Source organism: Bos mutus, unplaced genomic scaffold, assembly GCF_027580195.1.
Source record: "Bos mutus isolate GX-2022 unplaced genomic scaffold, NWIPB_WYAK_1.1 CTG574, whole genome shotgun sequence".
NCBI classification, from domain to species: Eukaryota; Metazoa; Chordata; class Mammalia; order Artiodactyla; family Bovidae; genus Bos; species Bos mutus.
This window is the reverse complement of record NW_027220055.1, coordinates 91850-110181: the sequence shown is the minus strand read 5'-3', so window position 1 is coordinate 110181 and position 18332 is coordinate 91850. Positions and strand designations below refer to the sequence as shown.

At 38.5% G+C, this 18332-nt stretch overlaps 1 protein-coding gene and 1 non-coding gene across 2 annotated transcripts; one reads left to right on the top strand and one right to left on the bottom strand.

Annotated features, from left to right (window-relative positions):
• Positions 1–1620: 1620 nt before the first annotated feature.
• Positions 1621–13711, top strand: LOC102272003 (placental prolactin-related protein 3-like). The gene is made up of 5 exons (XM_070367009.1): positions 1621–1675; positions 8017–8198; positions 10393–10500; positions 12706–12885; positions 13520–13711. Exons 1-5 carry the CDS (start codon positions 1621–1623, stop codon positions 13709–13711), a joined length of 717 nt encoding a protein of 238 aa, XP_070223110.1.
• On the bottom strand, positions 5926–6034 carry LOC138987074 (U6 spliceosomal RNA). Its single transcript, XR_011463533.1, has one exon. It is a non-coding gene; the product is annotated as a U6 spliceosomal RNA (small nuclear RNA).
• Positions 13712–18332: the final 4621 nt, after the last annotated feature.

The window sequence follows — 18332 nt, the reverse complement described above, 5'->3', positions numbered from 1 at the left end:
GTATTAGAAAGCTATAGTAATCAAAACAGAATGATTGGCTTCTGGCACAAAAACAGACATATTGATAAACAAAACAGAACAGAGAAGCTAGAAAGAAATCACAACCATATATTGTCAGTTAGCTTATGAAAAAGGAGCCAAGAATATCCAGTGGGGAAAGGACAAGCTTTTCAAAATGGCACTGGGAAAACTGGATAGTCTTTTGAAAAAATGAAACTGTGCCCCTGTCTTTTACCATACACAAAAATCAACTAAAAAGGGATTAAAAATTTGAACATAAGACTTAAAGCGATTAAACCCCCAGAAGAAGACATTGAGGTAATCTTGCCATCGGTTTTTGCAACGAGTTTTTGGGTTTCACACCAGAAGCAAAGGCAACAACTGCAAAAACAAAGTAGTGGGACCATCTCCAACTCCAAACAAAGGAATGTCAACAAAATCAAATGGCAACTTACAGATTGACAGAAGACATTCTAAATCATATATTTGATAAGGGTTAACATCCAAAAATACATGAGACATTCAACTCAAGGGCAAAAAACCCCCAAATAATCCAAATTTTTAATGGAGCATAATAAAAGTAAGAGTTTCAATAAATCTGAAGATTAGACTATAGATGAGAGACACAGCAAGGTTTTCCTTCTAGAAAAACAAAAGCCTGTGCCTTCCTGGGATTACTTTCTTCATCTCCACTCACTTGTTTGACAATTACAGTTCAATGTGTATATTCTTCAGTCAATAGCAATCACCCCACAGTGAGCTATAGTATGTACTAAGAAGACCCCCACTGGGGAAAAAACAAACTAATATTTGCATACTTAAGAATGAGGCATATCAAAAGGAAGGTAATTTCCAGAGTTTACCACTCCATTGTTTTCTATGTTTCATTTCAAAATTGAGCCACCTAGTAAGGAAAATGACCTCAATCATACATAGATAGAAAATCAGTTTTAAATGGGAGAATTAATGGATTATAATTTCAGGGTAATTTATTACTACTGTTGTAACTGTAGTCCTTTTGGTTCTCTACAGCATCAGGATAATAATTAATTATAAATATTAATAGCAACATAGGGACACATACTACTAAAGTTATAGTGAATAGAGAAAAACATAGAATATATAAGGCAAGAAGTCAAAGTATGGGAAGTCAGCGATGGCAGTAACGAAAAGTGCAGTTTTGCCTTGAGATGAAGGAAGGTTCTCAAAGTTTCTTGAAATACCAAGAATGAGCCAGATGTGAGGAATTAGCTTAATTTGGAAACCAGAAACTCTACCAGAAGAAATTTAAGTTCATGAAAACATTACGATGCTAAAACCCAAAATTTAGATGGAGAATAGGGTTGGGTAGAGTATATAGACATTCAAAGTTCTCCATTGATTAGTGCATCAGGCACTCAAGGACCACCCTCACTGAAGTCTTTCTCTATTGCTCAACCTGCAGGTACCAGCATGGAGAAAGAGATAGCTCTACTCCACAGGCAGTGGAACCCTACTGTTATGTCCTCAAGGTTTTCTTTAAGAAGCATTCCATGTAGCAGATTTCCTCCATCCCATCCCATTGGGCTGACTCCCTATGGTCAACAGGCGTCCTCACCCTGGGGTCATTCCATAATCCCCATGGCTCCAGCTCCCAGCTTCCATGCACACCAGTGGACTTACAACCCTGTCCGAGGTATGAAAGGCTGCAGCATGGCTTGTCTATGTGGTTCTCACTCCATTGAGACTGTCACAGAGTAGTGAGTTCACTCCCCAACTGCTTCAAATGCCTCCCCTGTCCCAGTGGATGGCCATGGACGCGGGGATCTCTCCCCTGCACTTCAGCTCCCTCTCCCCCAGGTGCAGGCTGGTCCCACTTGCTCTGCTCCTTCTTTCCCCTTCCTCCTTGTCCCTTCTTTCCTTTGTCCTACCAAGTTCTGTGTGGATCCGGATGTTCCTTCTCAGTAGTCAGGGAGTCCTGCCAGGATTCACCTGGTCTTCTGTGAGAACTGCTGCATCTTTAGACATTCTTGATGCATCAGTGGAGAGAGGTGTACCCCACTTCCACCTACCCCTCCGTCATCTTGTCCACCCCCATTTGTGCATGGATTAGAAATGAGATGCCTTTTCTATTAAGTAACACTGTCATCACCACACATGTTTAACTTTTGCTTTTTGAGGAGAACACAGGTAAGTTCCACTCTCTTCAGTTCAGTCAGTCATTCAGTGGTGTCTGACTCTTTGTGACCCCAGGGACTGTGGCAGCACAGGCTTCCCTGTCTATAATCAACTCCCAGAGCTTGTTCAATCTCATGATTAGATCTCATGATTAGATCATGAAGCTCAAACTTAGATCCTCAGACATTAATTTTTTATACATGAAAATATTTAACCTTTAAAAATATCTCCCTATTTGTCCTACCCTCCAGTGTTTGGCAATCATTTTTCTACTCTGAGTTCCATCTTTTGTTTTTTTTGGAACTCCTTATACTTGAGGCCTATGGTATTTGTCTTTCTCTGACTTAGTTCACTTAACATAATGCCCTCCAGTTTCATCCATATTGCCACAAATAGAAGGATTTCTTTCTTTTTCTAATGGCTAAATAATATTTACCTATATTTGTCACATCACATTGTTTTAATCCATTCACCTGTTGAAAGATTGTTGTTTCTATAACAAGGCTACTGTGAATAATGCTGCAATGAACATGGGAATAGATCTCTCTTTGAGACAATGATTTCATTTCCTTTGACTATATATCCAGAAGTGGGATAATGCATCACATAACAGTCCTTTTAAATTTCTTGACGAACCTCCACAGTAGGTTTCCAAGGGAGTTGCATCGGTATCCATCCCTACCAACAGTGCATAAGCACTCCTTTTTCTCCACATCCTCAATAACATTTGTCATTTTTTACATTTTTGGTACTAGCCTTTCAAACGGGTATGTGGTGATATCTCTTGTGCTTTTGATCTGCATTTTGTTTGATTATTAGTGATGCTGAGTATCTTGTCATATACCTCTTGATCATCTATGTAGCATACATTATGTTTACTATATTCCAATATACGAAACTCAGTTGTCTACCTATATATCAACAACAAACTATTACAAAATGGAATAAAGAAAACAATCCCATTTACTATTGCACCAAAAAAATATAAAACATTTAGAAATAAACTTAAGCAAGGTGTTGAAAGATTTTATACAAAACCTTTAAGACATGGTAAGAGAAATTTAAAAAGAATTAAAGATACATAAAGCTAGGTTTTCAATTCAATGTGTTTCTTGAGGTAGCATTTGTATTGCTATAAACTTCCCTCTTAGAACTGCTTTTGTTGCATCCTCTAGGTTTTAGATCATCGTGTTTTCATTGTTCTTTGTTTCTATGAATGTTGATATCCCTTATTTCTTCAGTAACCTGCTCACTATTTAGAAATGTGTTGTTTAATCACCATGTGTTTGTGTTTGTTAATGTGTTTTTTTCTCCTATAATTGATATCTAGTCTCATAGTCTTGGGGTCAGAGAAAATGCTTGAAATAATTTCAATTTCCTTAAATTTACTGAGGTTTGATTGTGACCCAAGATGAAGATAATGTTCTATGTGCACTTGAGAAGAAAGTCTATTCTTCTGCATTTGGATGGAATGTGCAGAAGATATCAGTTAGGTCTGTTTGCTCTAATATTTCCTTTTAAGCTTATGTTTCCTTATTAATTTTCTGTTCTGTTGACCTGTCCATTGGTGTAGGTGTGGTGTCAACATGCCTACTATTATTGTGTTACGGTCAATTTCCCCTTTGTGTCAGTTAGTGTTTACCTTATGTATTGAGGTGCTCTTATGTTGGGTAGATAAATAGTTAAAATTGTTATGTCTTTTTCTTGGACTGATCCTTTAATCACTTGGTAGTGTCCTTCTTTATCTCTTATAATAGTTTTGATTTTAAGGTTTATTTTTTCTGATATGAGAATTGCCAATCCGGCTTTCTTTTTTTTCCCATTTGCATGGAATATCTTTTTCCATCCTCTCACTTTCAGTCTGTATGTGTCTCTAGGACTGAAGTGGGTCTCTTGTAGACAGCATATATATGGGCCTTGTTTTTGTATCCATTCAGCCAATCTATGTGTTTTCGTAAGAATGGCAGAAGATAATAGCAAATAAAACAAATGATAAAAGATTGCTTTCCAAAATACAAGCAGCTCAAACAACTCAGTCATCAAAAGCAAAGGCAAGAACTGCAAAAATAAACCAGTGAGACCACATCAAACTCAAAACCTTCTGCATAGTAAAAGAAGCCATCAGTAAAATGAAATGACAACCTATGGAATGAAAAAAAAATATTTGCAAATCACATATTTGGTAAGGACTTCGTATCCAAGTATATATAAGAGACTTATACAACTCAGTATGAAAATAAATCAAACAACCCAAATTATTAAATGAGCAAAGGAAGAGTAAGTGTTTTGAAAAATCTGAAGAGTAGACTGTAGATGACAGACACTGTGAGTTTTTCCTTCCAAAACAGAAGCCTGTGTCTTCCTGGCATTGCTTTCTTTATCTCCAATCACCTGTTTGGTGACTGCACTTCACAATATACATCCTTCACTCAATAGCAATCATCCTACCTGAACTATATGTGCTAAGAATACCCTACTAACTATAAAAAACTAATAATTACATACTTAATCTTGAGGCATCTAAAATCCAAGGTGATTTTCAGAATTTTCCACTCCACTGTTTCCTACATTCTATTTCAAAATTGAAACACCTAGTATGGAAAAATGAGTAGCGGACCTCAGTAATACATGCATAGAAAGTCATTTAAAACTGGGAGCATTACTGGATTATAATTTCGGGGAATGTATTATTCCTAATACTATTGTAATTTTATTCCCTTTACTTCTCATGTACACTAGGTTGATATTTATTTAAAATAGTAAAAAAAAAAAATAGTAATTCCAACATAGAGATACATAGTACTCAAGTTACAGTAGATTGAGAAAGACAAGCTTATGAGGCAGGAAGTGAAATCACAGAAAATTAGCAATGGTAACAAAACAAGGGGAGTATTGCCTAGAAAGAAAGCCAGAGTTCTCTAATTGTTTGGAGACAACACGAACAAGCCAGATGTGAGCCAACCAGCTTAAACTGTGTACCAGAAACCGCACCAGAAGGAAAATGAAGTTCATAAAATATGCTGATGCTAAACGCCAACATTCAGACAGTAAGAAAATAGGGTAGGGTTTATGTAAATGCTGAAAACTACTCAGAGAGATAGACATGGAAGCAAATACACTAATGAGCATCAGAAAGATCAAAGCACAAAAGGGTCTGAAAAATAAATCGTAAAGAGACTTGGTAGTCTGATCAAAAAAATAAGAGAATCAAATTAGAAGACCAAAATATAAAGACTTCTGCACATGTTAGACCCAGAGAATGCTCAGGAGAGAAATTTTCGGCCTTAGTGACCAGCGAACAGAAGCCTCCAGCATCAGGAACAAAAACCCTGGGCAGGACTCACGACTGTGCGCTTCTGGGAACAGCCTCAGTTTCAAAGTTTGGGCACCATACCACCTAAAAGCGAAGGCAGACAAGGATTATAGCTTGCTATGACACTGAATCACAGACAGTAGTGTTTGTTAGTTTATTTTTCTCATGCAACTATAAAAAGTTAAAGAATCACTAACCAATGATAATTGACATCATCAGTTTCCAGTCAGATCCTCTTTAGTCATATAATGGATATCTGAACCTGTTATATGATCTCCAATAACAGTTTTAATAATTAAATTTATTGACGTTTAAGTGAAGCGTAATTGCTTTACAATACTATACTGCCTTTGGCCAAACATCAACATGAATCAGCCATAGGTATACCTATGTCCCCCCGCTCTTGAACCTCCTTCCCACCTTCCTTCCCGTCCCACCCCTCGAAGTCGTTACAGAAAAATATGGAAGGCTTCACAAATTTGTGTGTCATCCTTGGGCAGGGACCATGCTAATCTTCTCAGTATTATTCCAACTATTTAATATATGTGCTACCAAAGCAAACACATGAATAAACTTTTAATAGAAAAAAAATCATATAGTTAGTCATCTACCAATAAATGATCAATTACATTAGGAATTAGGGTATTCTTCTATATTTACCACCTTTAATAAAATTGAATTTTATAAGGTCCAAAGTTCCAAGAAGGAATTAAGCATACATTTATGCATAGCACATGTATACACGCACAGATATAGATGCACACAAATATGTCTATGTTATACACGCTATTATTCTCCTTGTCTGTCACAATAAGCTCTTTAGTTGATGAGAGATATATTCCTAAATTTCTCCAAATTATATGTCTTCTTTTGGAGAACCACTTCTTTTATTTTCATCACCTAATTTTAACTAACCATTTTATTCTTAGATACCATGCCCATTTATAACTAAGAACAGAGAAAACCTAGTAAATGCTAATATCTTATCCTTAATTAAATTACCAGTCTTTGGTAAATTGGAAAAAGAATCATGTTCAGATCTCATTCAGGAGGATAAAATCTCTATTTTATCAGTTCTCTTGTCCAAACTCAATTCTTGCTCACTTCAGTCTTAAATTCTGCTTACTTACAAAGGACAGACAGGAAAAGTAATACTAAAATCATGCTTGCAAGAGTCTATTTTTTTATGCTTCTGTTGGTTAAAGGTAGGGCCAGGAATAATTTCTGAAATATTACATACATCATGGAAGCATGAAGGTCTAGTTCTACTGTTAAAGAGGAGATGTTTGGAGAGGATTCAAAAAATAAGCCCCATGGGTTGTCAGGATGTACTCCTGACCAGACAGATAAATTTTGTCCCTAAAGAGTCAAAGTCAGGGAAAGGCAGGCCTTGTTTGCAGAGCCGATGATGTTGTCTTGGGTGCTGACCAGGTAATATTCTTGTTTTACCATTTGGAGATTTATTTGCTATTTTCTCGAAGAAACAAGTGTAAAGAGAGGATTAAAGATGAATAAAAGTAGAAGAGCTGTGAAGGTGCCTAGAAGGGAGGCTAGCCAGGAGAACCAGGCCCCCACACTGATAATTGCCAAAGACTTTAACAGTGAGTGTTTTACAGACAGAGCAGAACAAGTGGATAAAACCAATGTTCTAGGGTCACTGCTGTTTTGCAGTCAAAGGCAAAATATTTTTCTCTTTAAGCAGAGTCATCGAGCTCCGGAAGCGGTCCTGGTTACACACATGCAGACCGGGAGCCACAGGCATGTGTGATGTGACATCAGGAGGTGGACAGATGAGTGTATTGGTGCCTGGTGACCTGCATCTGCTAATAATGGGACCTGGGGAAAATTACTTGCCCTCTCCAAGTCATTGCCTCTTCATTACCATAACTTGATGATCATAGTGAAGATTAAGTCTATCTCACAGGGTTCCTGTGAAACACAAATTTTAAGATGTTTTAAAGCTCTTGGGAAAGTATCACCTTGGGTTACTAAGGTGAGCGAGCAGATCCAAGGTACAGTATCCTTTTTCTCTTAGTATTCTCTCTGTACTCAATAGTAGTGATCAGTCAGTCATGTGTTTACTCTTACCCAAGTGTGATGGTAAACCATACAGATCAACTAACTTTTCTTGTCATTTCAGTGTCTAAAATGCAAGCATTACTCAATGTAGAGTGAAAAACTTACAAACTCCTACAGGTCCTCGCTGCACAGAGTCTGCAGAGTCAGAACATTAAACTGTCTTAAAAAAAAATGGCCTAAAAACTCTGGCTCAGAATTAAGTGCCAAATGTTTGCAGAGCACAGAAGTACTTCTGGGAGCAATACAAAATTACAGGGAGTAACCTACTTCTCCAACTGTCTATCTGTGCAATATCATCATCCTTTTAAATTGACTCAGAAATCACTCCTTCTTCCCCAACCCAGCTACTACAGCACCAACTCCTGCTCAGAGCAACAGGGAAAGAGAAGGCTTCCCTCCACGGGATGGATCTGATAATCTTAGGTGACTACATCATCTCAGAATGGCTCATATTTTTAATTAAACAGGGTCCTGCCTGCTCCTGTTGCTGGTCATGTCAAATCTGCTACTGTGCCAAGGCAACTCATGCCTGTGCTCCTGTCCTGCCGTGACTGACATCCCCCTGGAATCCCTAACAGTACTGTTACTCAATGCCTCCAGGCTGTCGCACAACATCCTTAAGCATTCCAGAACAATGTTCCATGAGTTTGTAAGTACTGTGTGGTGGTGGTGGTTTAGTTGCTAAGTCGTGTCTGACTCTTGAGACCCCACGGACTGTAGCCTGCCAGGCTCACAGATGGAACCCTCGCATAAGTGACTGAGCTATACTGTCCTTTCAACAAGAAGGCTGCATCAGCCAAACTTCAAATAACACAGTCTCTAGGTCAAAGAAGCCATCAGCTCATAAGATGTGGACTACAAAGAAAGGATCAGTTTTGGGAAATCTCAAAGATTCCTAAGAGGTGCAATAACTTTTTCAATTTCCTTTCATTCATTTTCTTTTGTAAATTTCCAAAATAAATGATTTTGTATTTGTCAGCGAAGAATGCCATAAAAGAATAGAATAAACTCAGTGGAATAAACAACAGAAATTTATTTCCTTACAGTTCTGGGGTCTAGAAGTCCCAGATCAGGGTGCAAGCAAGGTGAGGTTCTGGTAAGAACTTTTTCCTCTCAGGCTGGATTCTCCATGTGTCCTCACACAGGGTGGTGGGTGGGGAAGAGAGAGAGAGGAAAAGACACAGAGACACAGAGGTAATTCTCTGGTGTTTTGCTTCATGAAGACACTAAATCTATTGAATCAGTGTTCCACCCTACGGGCTGATTTAACCTTAATGGGCTTCCTGGTGGCTCAGATGGTAAAGAATCTGCCCGCAATGTGAGAGACCTGGGTTCTATCCCTGGGTCTGGACGATTCCCTGGAGAAGGGAACTGCAAGCCACTCCAGTAATCTTGCCTGAGAAATCCCATGGACAGAGAAGTCTGGTGGGCTACAGTCCATTTCAAAACACAGCACTTTGGCAGTTAGGTGTCTAACACATGAACTTGAAGAACATACATTCAGCCCACAGTACTACCTGACACAAAGCACTTTTAGGTGGGACTGGGGAGAAGGAAGCATGTTGATTTTCTGGTCCTGCAGTGTCTCTCTGGGCTTTCTTCTCCAGGCTCAGAGTAAATAGCCAATAACTGAGAAGTGCTCTGCAGTGAACTGGGAAGATGGAACATGTTAAACAAAGCTGAATCCCGGTCACAAAAACGAATACTGGTAGTTTTTTTAATGCTACAAATTATTGTTTTAAGATTTGAAGTGAATAGCTTTAGAGCTACAGTAGAAGGAGAGTTTACAATTGGAAACAATTATTCTCTTTCTGAAGAAGGTACTTGAAAATTGTGTGTTGATTCTTTTAGTCAATCAAGGAGCACACAGTAGAGCAGACAGCTAATAAAAGGCGGTGTTAAAGGTTTCTATTAAATTCACGTAGTTCTTTTTACTCACTAGTTTTTGCTTCATCCTCCATTTTGACTGTCCATTTTTTTTCCAACTCTTCCAAGTAATCTCTTTAAATGTTCATAACTTTCGCTAAAGATTACTTTTTCTCTATCAATGTGTTAGCTAGATTTTTCTACTCTTATTATTCTCAGTCCATTGCTTAGTATTTCCTATAACTTTATGCCATGTTTTTCTGCAGTACCATTTTCTCACCATAAACAGCATTGTATTCTGCACCTGGGATGAACACTAAGCTTTTTGGTGTGCGGATCAGAGATAAGTCAGAGTCATAACCGTATAACTCCTTGCAAGGGAATATATTTGCTCTAACCCACACTAAACAAGAGACTAAATGGTTAAATACAGGTGCATGCATGCATTCTAAGTCACATCAGTTGTGTCCAACTCTTTGCAATCCTACTGACTGTAATCCAACAGGCTCCTCTGTTCATGGGATTTGCAAGGCAAGAATACTGGAGTAGGCTGCTGTACCCTCTTGCAAGGGATGCTCCTCACCTAGGGATCAAACCTGAGTCTTCTTATATCTCCTGCATTGGCAGGAATGTTCTTTACCACTACCGTCATCTGGGAAGCATCAAGTATTGGTACAAAAGTGCTATATTTGGTTCAAATACTAAAAAAAAAACAAAACAAAAACAAAAACAAAAAAAACAGATAAAAAAAAAAGAGAAGGGAAAAGGTTGAACTTAGAAAAGTTACATGTAAAATCATTTCTATAGAGACAATGTATAGAAAAAAAAATAGAAAAAGTAGGAAAAAGATGACTTTCAAATTTTGTGATGCCCGCTAGTTAGAAAAATTACACGACTATCAAACATGTTAATGTTCTGGTAATGGGTTCATCTACCGAATGCCCAACAACCCTAACTAATTGCCTGATCACTTTCAGGATGTAAAATATGCCCAGGGCAAACTGTACTATATCAATGCCATCAAGAGCTGCCACACCAATTCCCTCCAAACTCCCGAAGAGCCAGAAAAAGTCCTAGAGACGAACGTGAGTCTTTCACCTGGGTTTTTCACTGGATCAAATGAGACAGTATGTAGCTTACCAGGCTTCAGATTATTAGAGGGAATGGTAACTGTACATGCAGAAAAAGGTGGAGGAACCATAAGCAACTGAAGAGAAATTATATTATGCACTTGATGAAGCATGAGTGAAATCAAGGGATGACTAAAGATCTGTAGTAGCAAATAAATAACAGATCCATAAATTGTCCATGCAGACAACTTTAGTTCAACCAATGCATTAGACACAGGATTGCAGCTATTATACTGTACGAAAACAAGAAATTAATGGGAACTTCCATGTGTAAAATATAAGATTGCAAAATTCATGAATATGTAAGAAACACACCCCAGTTTTGAGTACTCCCTGTTACTAGTGACTCCTATGTGGGAGTCCTATACTGCACCACCTGAGCCACCGCATCTGCCTTTCAAGGCTCTCCTGATTCTGCTTCTACTTCTCTAACACCTCCTTCACTCGTCATTCTCAATGACTCCTCTGTCACCTTTTATTCTTAATTTGTAAGTCTCTCCCACAATGGCCTATAAAACATTGCTTTCCTTCTCATGGCCACAACACTTGCCTCTTTTCTGATGGCAACACAGTTTACATATCAAGCCTCAATCATTTATGGCAACTCCAAATTTTCACCATTATATTCTCTCCTTTCTGATTTCCTGCATTATCCTTCCTCCTAACATTATTTAAAATATTTTCACATGCATCCCCCCTTATAATACTATCTTCTCTCTCTACAACTTTCTTAATGATACCGGCATTCTTTTCCTCTGTTAAGCACATCCTATTCAGTTCTCTGTTCTTTACCAGACACGTGTGCCTCAATGTTCATCGCAGCACTGTTTATAATAGCCAGGACATGGAAGCAACCTAGATGCCCATCAGCAGATGAATGGATAAGAAAGCTGTGTTACATATACACAATGTAGTATTACTCAGCCATTAAAAAGAATACATTTGAATCAGTTTTAATGAGATGGATGAAACTGGAACCTATTATACAGAGTGAAGTAAGCCAGAAAGAAAAACTCCAATACAGTATACTAATGCATATATATGGAATTTAGAAAGACGGTAACAATAACCCTGTGTACGAGACAGCAAAAGAGACACTGATGTATAGATAAGTCTTATGGACTCTGTGGGAGAGGGAGAGGGTGGGGAGATTTGGGAGAATAGCATTGAAACATGTATAATATCATGTATGAAACGAGTCACCAGTCCAGGTTCGATGCACGATACTGGATGCTTGGGGCTGGTGCACTGGGATGACCCAGAGGGAGGGTAGGGGAGGGAGGAGGGAGGAGGGTTCAGGATGGGGAACACAGGTATACCTGTGATGGATTCATTTTGATATTTGGCAAAACTAATACAATATTGTAAAGTTTAAAAATAAAATAAAATTTAAAAAAAAACAGTTCATGGCTGTAAAGAAATCAAGCATTAACTAGAGATATTCAGTCTCTGGGATTTTCAGGCTCAATTCTGCTAGTAGTAGTGAACTAGGGGGGACCCTCCACTGTGAATCCCACTGATGCTGTTACTAAAGACAACGCTGTGCCATTTTCTGCCCGGAGACATGTCAACAAAACAGACTGTTCTGATGTCAGCAGGGGGCTCGTGTTGGGATCAACTGAGGAGAGAAAGCCTGTTTAGGAAAATCATGTCTTTTCATTGTCCCTTTGTTGTAATATCATAAAACAATCTCCAATCAAACATCAATACGAAGGACTCATCTGATTCATTAATACGAATGAATCACTGGGTGACAATGATGTGGCCACAGGTGGAATCCCTCTTTCCTGGGTCAGGCACTGCAGCACATACTGACTTGCGTAAATGCTTAGATTCTCTCACGGAAATATACAAACGTAAAAGAACTCACTGAGTGGTGGTAGAATTTCAGAGGAAAAAATAAAATTTTTTATGTTATAAATTAGAATGCATCAGAAGAATTAGTTCTTAAAATAATCTAAATTTTTAATAATTCAGCAAAGTGTGAACTAATAGCTTGCATTTTATAATTTTGCAACTTTTACTACCTTCAAAAATCTCTGCATGCACGTAGGAATAACCAAAATTTTTTCAGTTCAGCAGCTCTAAGCAAAGATCACATGTTACCAAAACCACTGAATTATGATTATTTTAATGAGACCATTTCTTCTGGTTGGTTAGATTAAAGACCTTAGTAAGTGGATACTCATGTTACTGTACTCCTGGAATAGACCTCTGTATCATCTAGTCACAGACCTGCGGAGTATGAAAGAAGTCTCAGATTCTATTCAATCAAATGCCACAGAGAGTGTGAAAAATCTACTAGAACTTCAAGCAATCATAGAGAGGCAATTCTGCCAGGTGAGCATCCTGCAGAGGGCTTTCTTGCTTTGTTCATGAATGAAAGAGGTCACCGCTGTAATGCGTAATGTGTTTGGAATTATCTCATTTTGTAAGAAAAAGATTCATGACTTCTATATTCTAGACTGCTACTACATAAAGCAAGAGCCTTAGTCATTCATAGTGATAGATTCTACTGTAAAGGAATCAGAATTTCACTGCAGTTTTTGACATGTGTAGCCTTCCCTGCATTGCACACAATTCCACCAAAAGCTTCACTCTTCCTGGGCACAGGTGGTTGAAATATTTTCAAGAGTAAGAGAACTAGAGAACAGAATTTCCAAGATCAGCATTTTCTTCAAAGTAACCCAGGACATCTGCTATTGAAGTTCCACTTGTCTTCTTTCTCTGTTCTCATCAAATCAAAGGATAAGAGTGGGAAGGAAGAAAAGAGAAAGTTAAAACTAATCTTGAGTTATGTTTCTACATTTTAGATTCCTAATTGTTTTTTCATAGGCTGGCTTCAAAATCCATATATAGAGATTTTTATATACGTATGTCTTCCCCAAATCTTAATTTGATAATTAGAAGCAAAAAAAAAAATAAGCAAATCTTAATAAAACACGTAAGAAGTCATTATCTTTTGGGTATTCAGATTATTTTTCCAGTAAGGCGGAAGATGTTGAAGGCTCGCATTTACTGGTGTGGACTCCCATCCCTGGAGTCCAGCGATGAAGATGTGCGTCATTCTGAATTTTATAAGCTGTTCAAGTGCCTGTATAGGGATTCACGTAAAGTTGACATGTACACCACGATCCTGGGATGCCGACTCAGCAACTCGTGCTAAATCCACATCCATCCCATCCAGCTCTGAGGTGGTCTTAATGATCTAACCCATAGCAAGCTTGTTTGAAATTTATAGCTTTTTAATGTATGCTATGTAAAATGGGTCTCCTCTTAAAAAAAATAAACACAGACTCTGCAGAGATGTCAAAATCTAAGAGGGCAATTTCTTAACATTTCTTATCTTCATTTAATTGAAAATCAAAAGAAAATCCACCCCTACAATTGAGAGAATGAAGCGCCTATTAAAATTAGTCACAAATAGCAGAACCTGGCATTACAAAGAAGATCATTAAGATACTACTTAAGAATCACAGCCAACTATTCTGGTCAAGTTATTAGAATCAAAGAATTAGACAATTGTTCATGGTTCTGGTCATGCTACCAAGAAGACTGAATTCTCAAGATTCTTTATGAAAGCCAGCCACGAACTGTCACCCATCACAGTCTTACATCAGATAATATAAGTGCTTCGCACCTTTGTATAAATAGCATGAGGTTTACTGAACTGTGTAAAGATTGTTAGGATGCTGTCTTTGTCCTTCTGCATTGCTATAACACAGGCTTAAAAACAATGGAAATGGATTTCCATAGTGGGGTAATGCAGGGTCCTTTCTGGTCACACACTACTTACTGTATCCTCACGCGGCGGGAGAGCTCAGGAGCTCCGTGTGTCTCATATATAAAAGCACTCATCTCATTGAAGAGACTCCATCCTTATAACTCCATCACCTCACAAAGGCACCACCTAGGGTTACCATAACCATGAGAATCAGGATTTCATCATATGAAATTTCTGGGGGCACAAAGGCTGAGACCATAGCAGATACAAAGGTGAACCGGCTCATCCTCCTGCAGTGGCTGTCGTCACCCACACTCTACTGCATCCTCTTTTCCTGCATCACCTTGCAGCCATTCCATACATTCTATCACTCTGGGTTTCACAAGTCCAGGTCATTCAAGTGTCAGCTCCATCTCATATTCAGCCTATTCAATGTCTCCCTCTTCCCTGCTGAGGCCCAGGGGACCTACCAGGAAATGCAGATGTGTCCATTTCTGCAAGGTCCCTTCTCTCTCCCTCTCTGGATCTTCATTCCTTGGGCCATGTTGGATCAGAGTAGATGGTAATGAGATGGGAAAGTTCTGACATCACTGACTTACATGGTGCTGTTGTAGCCTTCTCTTGGTCCAGATGGACTGATCTGAAATTCCCCCTGACTGACAAGTGTTTCCCTTGAGGGGTGATTTTCCAGGTGAGTCACCAGGTGAATTCCCTGGTGATTTTCCAGGACATTCACAAGTTGAGGATCCCCAACATCATCAGATCAGATCAGATCAGTCGCTCAGTCGTGTCCGACTCTTTGCGAGCCCATGAATCGCAGCACGCCAGGCCTCCCTGTCCATCACCAACTCCCGGAGTTCACTCAGACTCACGTCCATCAAGTCAGTGATGCCATCCAGCCATCTCATCCTCTGTCGTCCCCTTCTCCTCCTGCCTCCAATCCCTCCCAGCATCAGAGTCTTTCCCCAACATCATAGTTCACTTTAATCAGGGGAAATGTTGTGGAACCCACAGCTCCCCACCTACTGTAGTCACCAGAGCCTCTCTTTTCCCTCACTCTGCAAGCACCATCTGGAGAATATTAAGCAGCCCACAGTCAGCTGCTTACTAGCTGACCCACAGGAAACCCATGTATCATAAACACTCTGAACAATTGAATGGCAGATATACTGGTGTGCATCTGTCTACCTCCTGGGGATTCTGGACAATTGTCCAACTGGTCACATAGACACTGAGTAGATCAGAACGCTGGATTTAAAAGCACATTTATCTGAGAAGTGAGATACCATTCTCTCTTCCTTTTAGAGTAACTATCCTTGTCATTAATTATTTGGCCTTACAAACATGCCTTAGTAGGTCCCAGAATTATAAAATCCTCCAAATAGACTGAATCTCTACTGAGACTGGATTAGGGTTGCTCAGCTTGTTCAATAGCCTCCAAACAAACTGGGATGAGGGCCAATCTCTTGACTGGCTGTCCTAAGAAGTCAGCAATGTTTCTGGGCCAGTTTTGTACCATCTTTAGGGCTTCAGCAGTAATTCCTAGTAAACAGAAAATGGGAAATCAAAAGGTAGAAGGGAAAGGGGGATGAATAAGAGAGAAGGAAGAGAAAGACAGAAGGAAGGAAAAGCAGCAAAGAGAAAGTGTCAAGGACTCGCAAGAAGGAAATCGTAACTATTTCTAGTGACAGATGTTCACCAGATCTATTGCGGTGATCATTTTGCAATATATATCAAATAATTACATTGTACACCTGAAACCAAAATAGCATTATATGTCAATATGATCTATGTATAATGATACCTGAAAGTGAAATAGCATATTTGTCAATGTGACCTATGTATAATGATCATATAATCATTATGTTATATACATAACACATATGCATACCTTCAGTTAAGTTCAGTCACCAGGCTCCCCTGTCCTCCACCATCTCCTGGAGCTTGCTCAAACTCATGTCCATCAAGTCAGTGATGCGATCCAACCATCTCATCCTATCTGCCTTCTCCTTCTCCTCCTGCCATCCACCTTTCCCAGCATCAGGGTCTTTTCCAATGAGTCAATTCTTTGCATCAGGTGGAAAAAATTATTGGAGCTTCAGCTTCAGTATCAGCCCTTTCAATGAATATTCAGGGCTCATTTCCTTTAGTATTGACTGGTTTGATCTCCTTGCAGTCCAGGGGACTCTAAAGAGTCTTCTCCAACACCGCAGTTGAAAAGCATCAGTTCCTCAGTGCTCAGTGTTCCTCAGTGCTCAGTTTCCTTATGGTCCAGCTCTCACATCCATACTGACTGCTGGAAAAACCATAGCTTTGACTAGATGGAATTTTATTATATATATAAACATATATGTACACACAGCTATGTAAGGAAAAGTTTTGGAAAGAAATATAATTCTATTTTGGATGAAGAAAACAAATCAACTTGTACATATTTTTTTTGCAAATGTGCACTTTAGCTATCGTGTTAGGTCTAAAATTTTATATTCAAATGTAGGTTATGTTTATGCTGATGAAACAGAAACATGACTTAACCTTGTAACATTAGCTGCAGAACAGCTTATTTACAATAGCTAATCAAAACCACAAAATTTTGAAACCTATAGGCCTGCCCAGTACTCTGCTATTTGTCATTTAACCAAGTGATCATTGACTTAATTCCTCTTGACTCAGAAACTCTTATAGGTGCTTCGTTTACATCAATAAACTAAGCAGGCAGACACTTATTCTCATGGAACTGATATTACAGCCTGGGGAAGAGAGATAATCTGCAATAAACATGAATCCAAGTACATTATATGGTATGTTAACAGGTGATCTGTACTATGGGAAAAGAAATAGTAAAGCAGAGGATGGGGATTAGAAAATAAAGGTGAAGAAAGGGAAGTGATTTAAAGAAAAACAACCTAGACCACACTGAGGGGAGCAAACATTCTCTCTTGCATTCAAGATTCAAGTTTTCCCCTGCCCAGGCAGGTCTCTTGGTCTTCGACCCAACTTCAGAAATGTTTCCGTCTCTGAGGCTGTATGCAAACTCATGCAAACATGAATGTTCTGAACATTCTGCCTCTCTTCAGTTGAAAGGTTTCATAAAAAATTGTTGGTAAACTCTCCCAAATTAAGTAACATTTTATGCAGCAAATTTTGATAATTTTCTGTTTCCTGAAGAACTAATCTCCAACTTATTTTCCATTTTTCAACACACTGTCAGTGACCTAATTATATTATGTAAAAATATTATATATGCATTGCTATTCTAATATATTATGACATTTTAAAAATATACACAAAATATAAACTAAATGACAGTGAGATAAAAATAAATAGAAATGGAAATAGTAACAGTTTCTTCCCCAGGGGATGAGGATACTCATTTTTATGGCCACTGGACTAATGGATTCTGAATGTACACACATAATTATACCAGTTGTTTAACTATAATAATAATGTAATTTCTTTTATATATAGCTTCAATCAAAGTTCTCAGAATACCAAAGGGGCCAAGAATAAAATTATATGTAAATAACTCTCTTCATATGCATATATAAAATTTTGAGTTCAATTAAGTAATCATCTTATGTTCTATTGTTATTCCGCCAATTCATCTACTGGTAAGTAATCCAAACTCTACAATAGATTTGTTTTTTCAGGGTTTAAATCTCAAATCATAATAAAAGCAGAGCAATGGCCTTGAAAAAAAATGGCCTAGTGAAAAAGTTGGCTTCAAGCTCAACATTCAGAAAACTAAAATCATGGCATCTGGTCCTATTACTTCATGGCAAATAGATGGGGAAACAGTGGAAACAGTGGCTGACTTTATTTTTCTGAGCTCCAAAATCACTGCAGATGTTGATTGAAGCTGAAAATTAAAAGATGCTTACTCCTTGGAAGGAAAGTTATGACCAACCTAGACAGCATATTAAAAAACAGAGACATTACTTTGTCAAAAAGGTCCATCTAGTCAAGGCTATGGTTTTTCCAGTGGTCATGTATGGATGTGAGAATTGGACTGTGAAGAAGGCTGAGCACGGAAGAATTGATGCTTTTGAACTGTGGTGTTGGG

Bases quoted from the DNA above. Each gene is read 5' to 3' on its own strand.
- LOC102272003 (XM_070367009.1), top strand. From the start codon at position 1,621: ATGGCTCCAGCTCCCAGCTTCCATGCACACCAGTGGACTTACAACCCT. The intron at 8,199-10,392 runs GTAAGTACTGTG...GATCACTTTCAG, and splicing joins GAACAATGTTCCATGAGTTT to GATGTAAAATATGCCCAGGG. The intron at 12,886-13,519 runs GTGAGCATCCTG...TTGGGTATTCAG, and splicing joins TAGAGAGGCAATTCTGCCAG to ATTATTTTTCCAGTAAGGCG.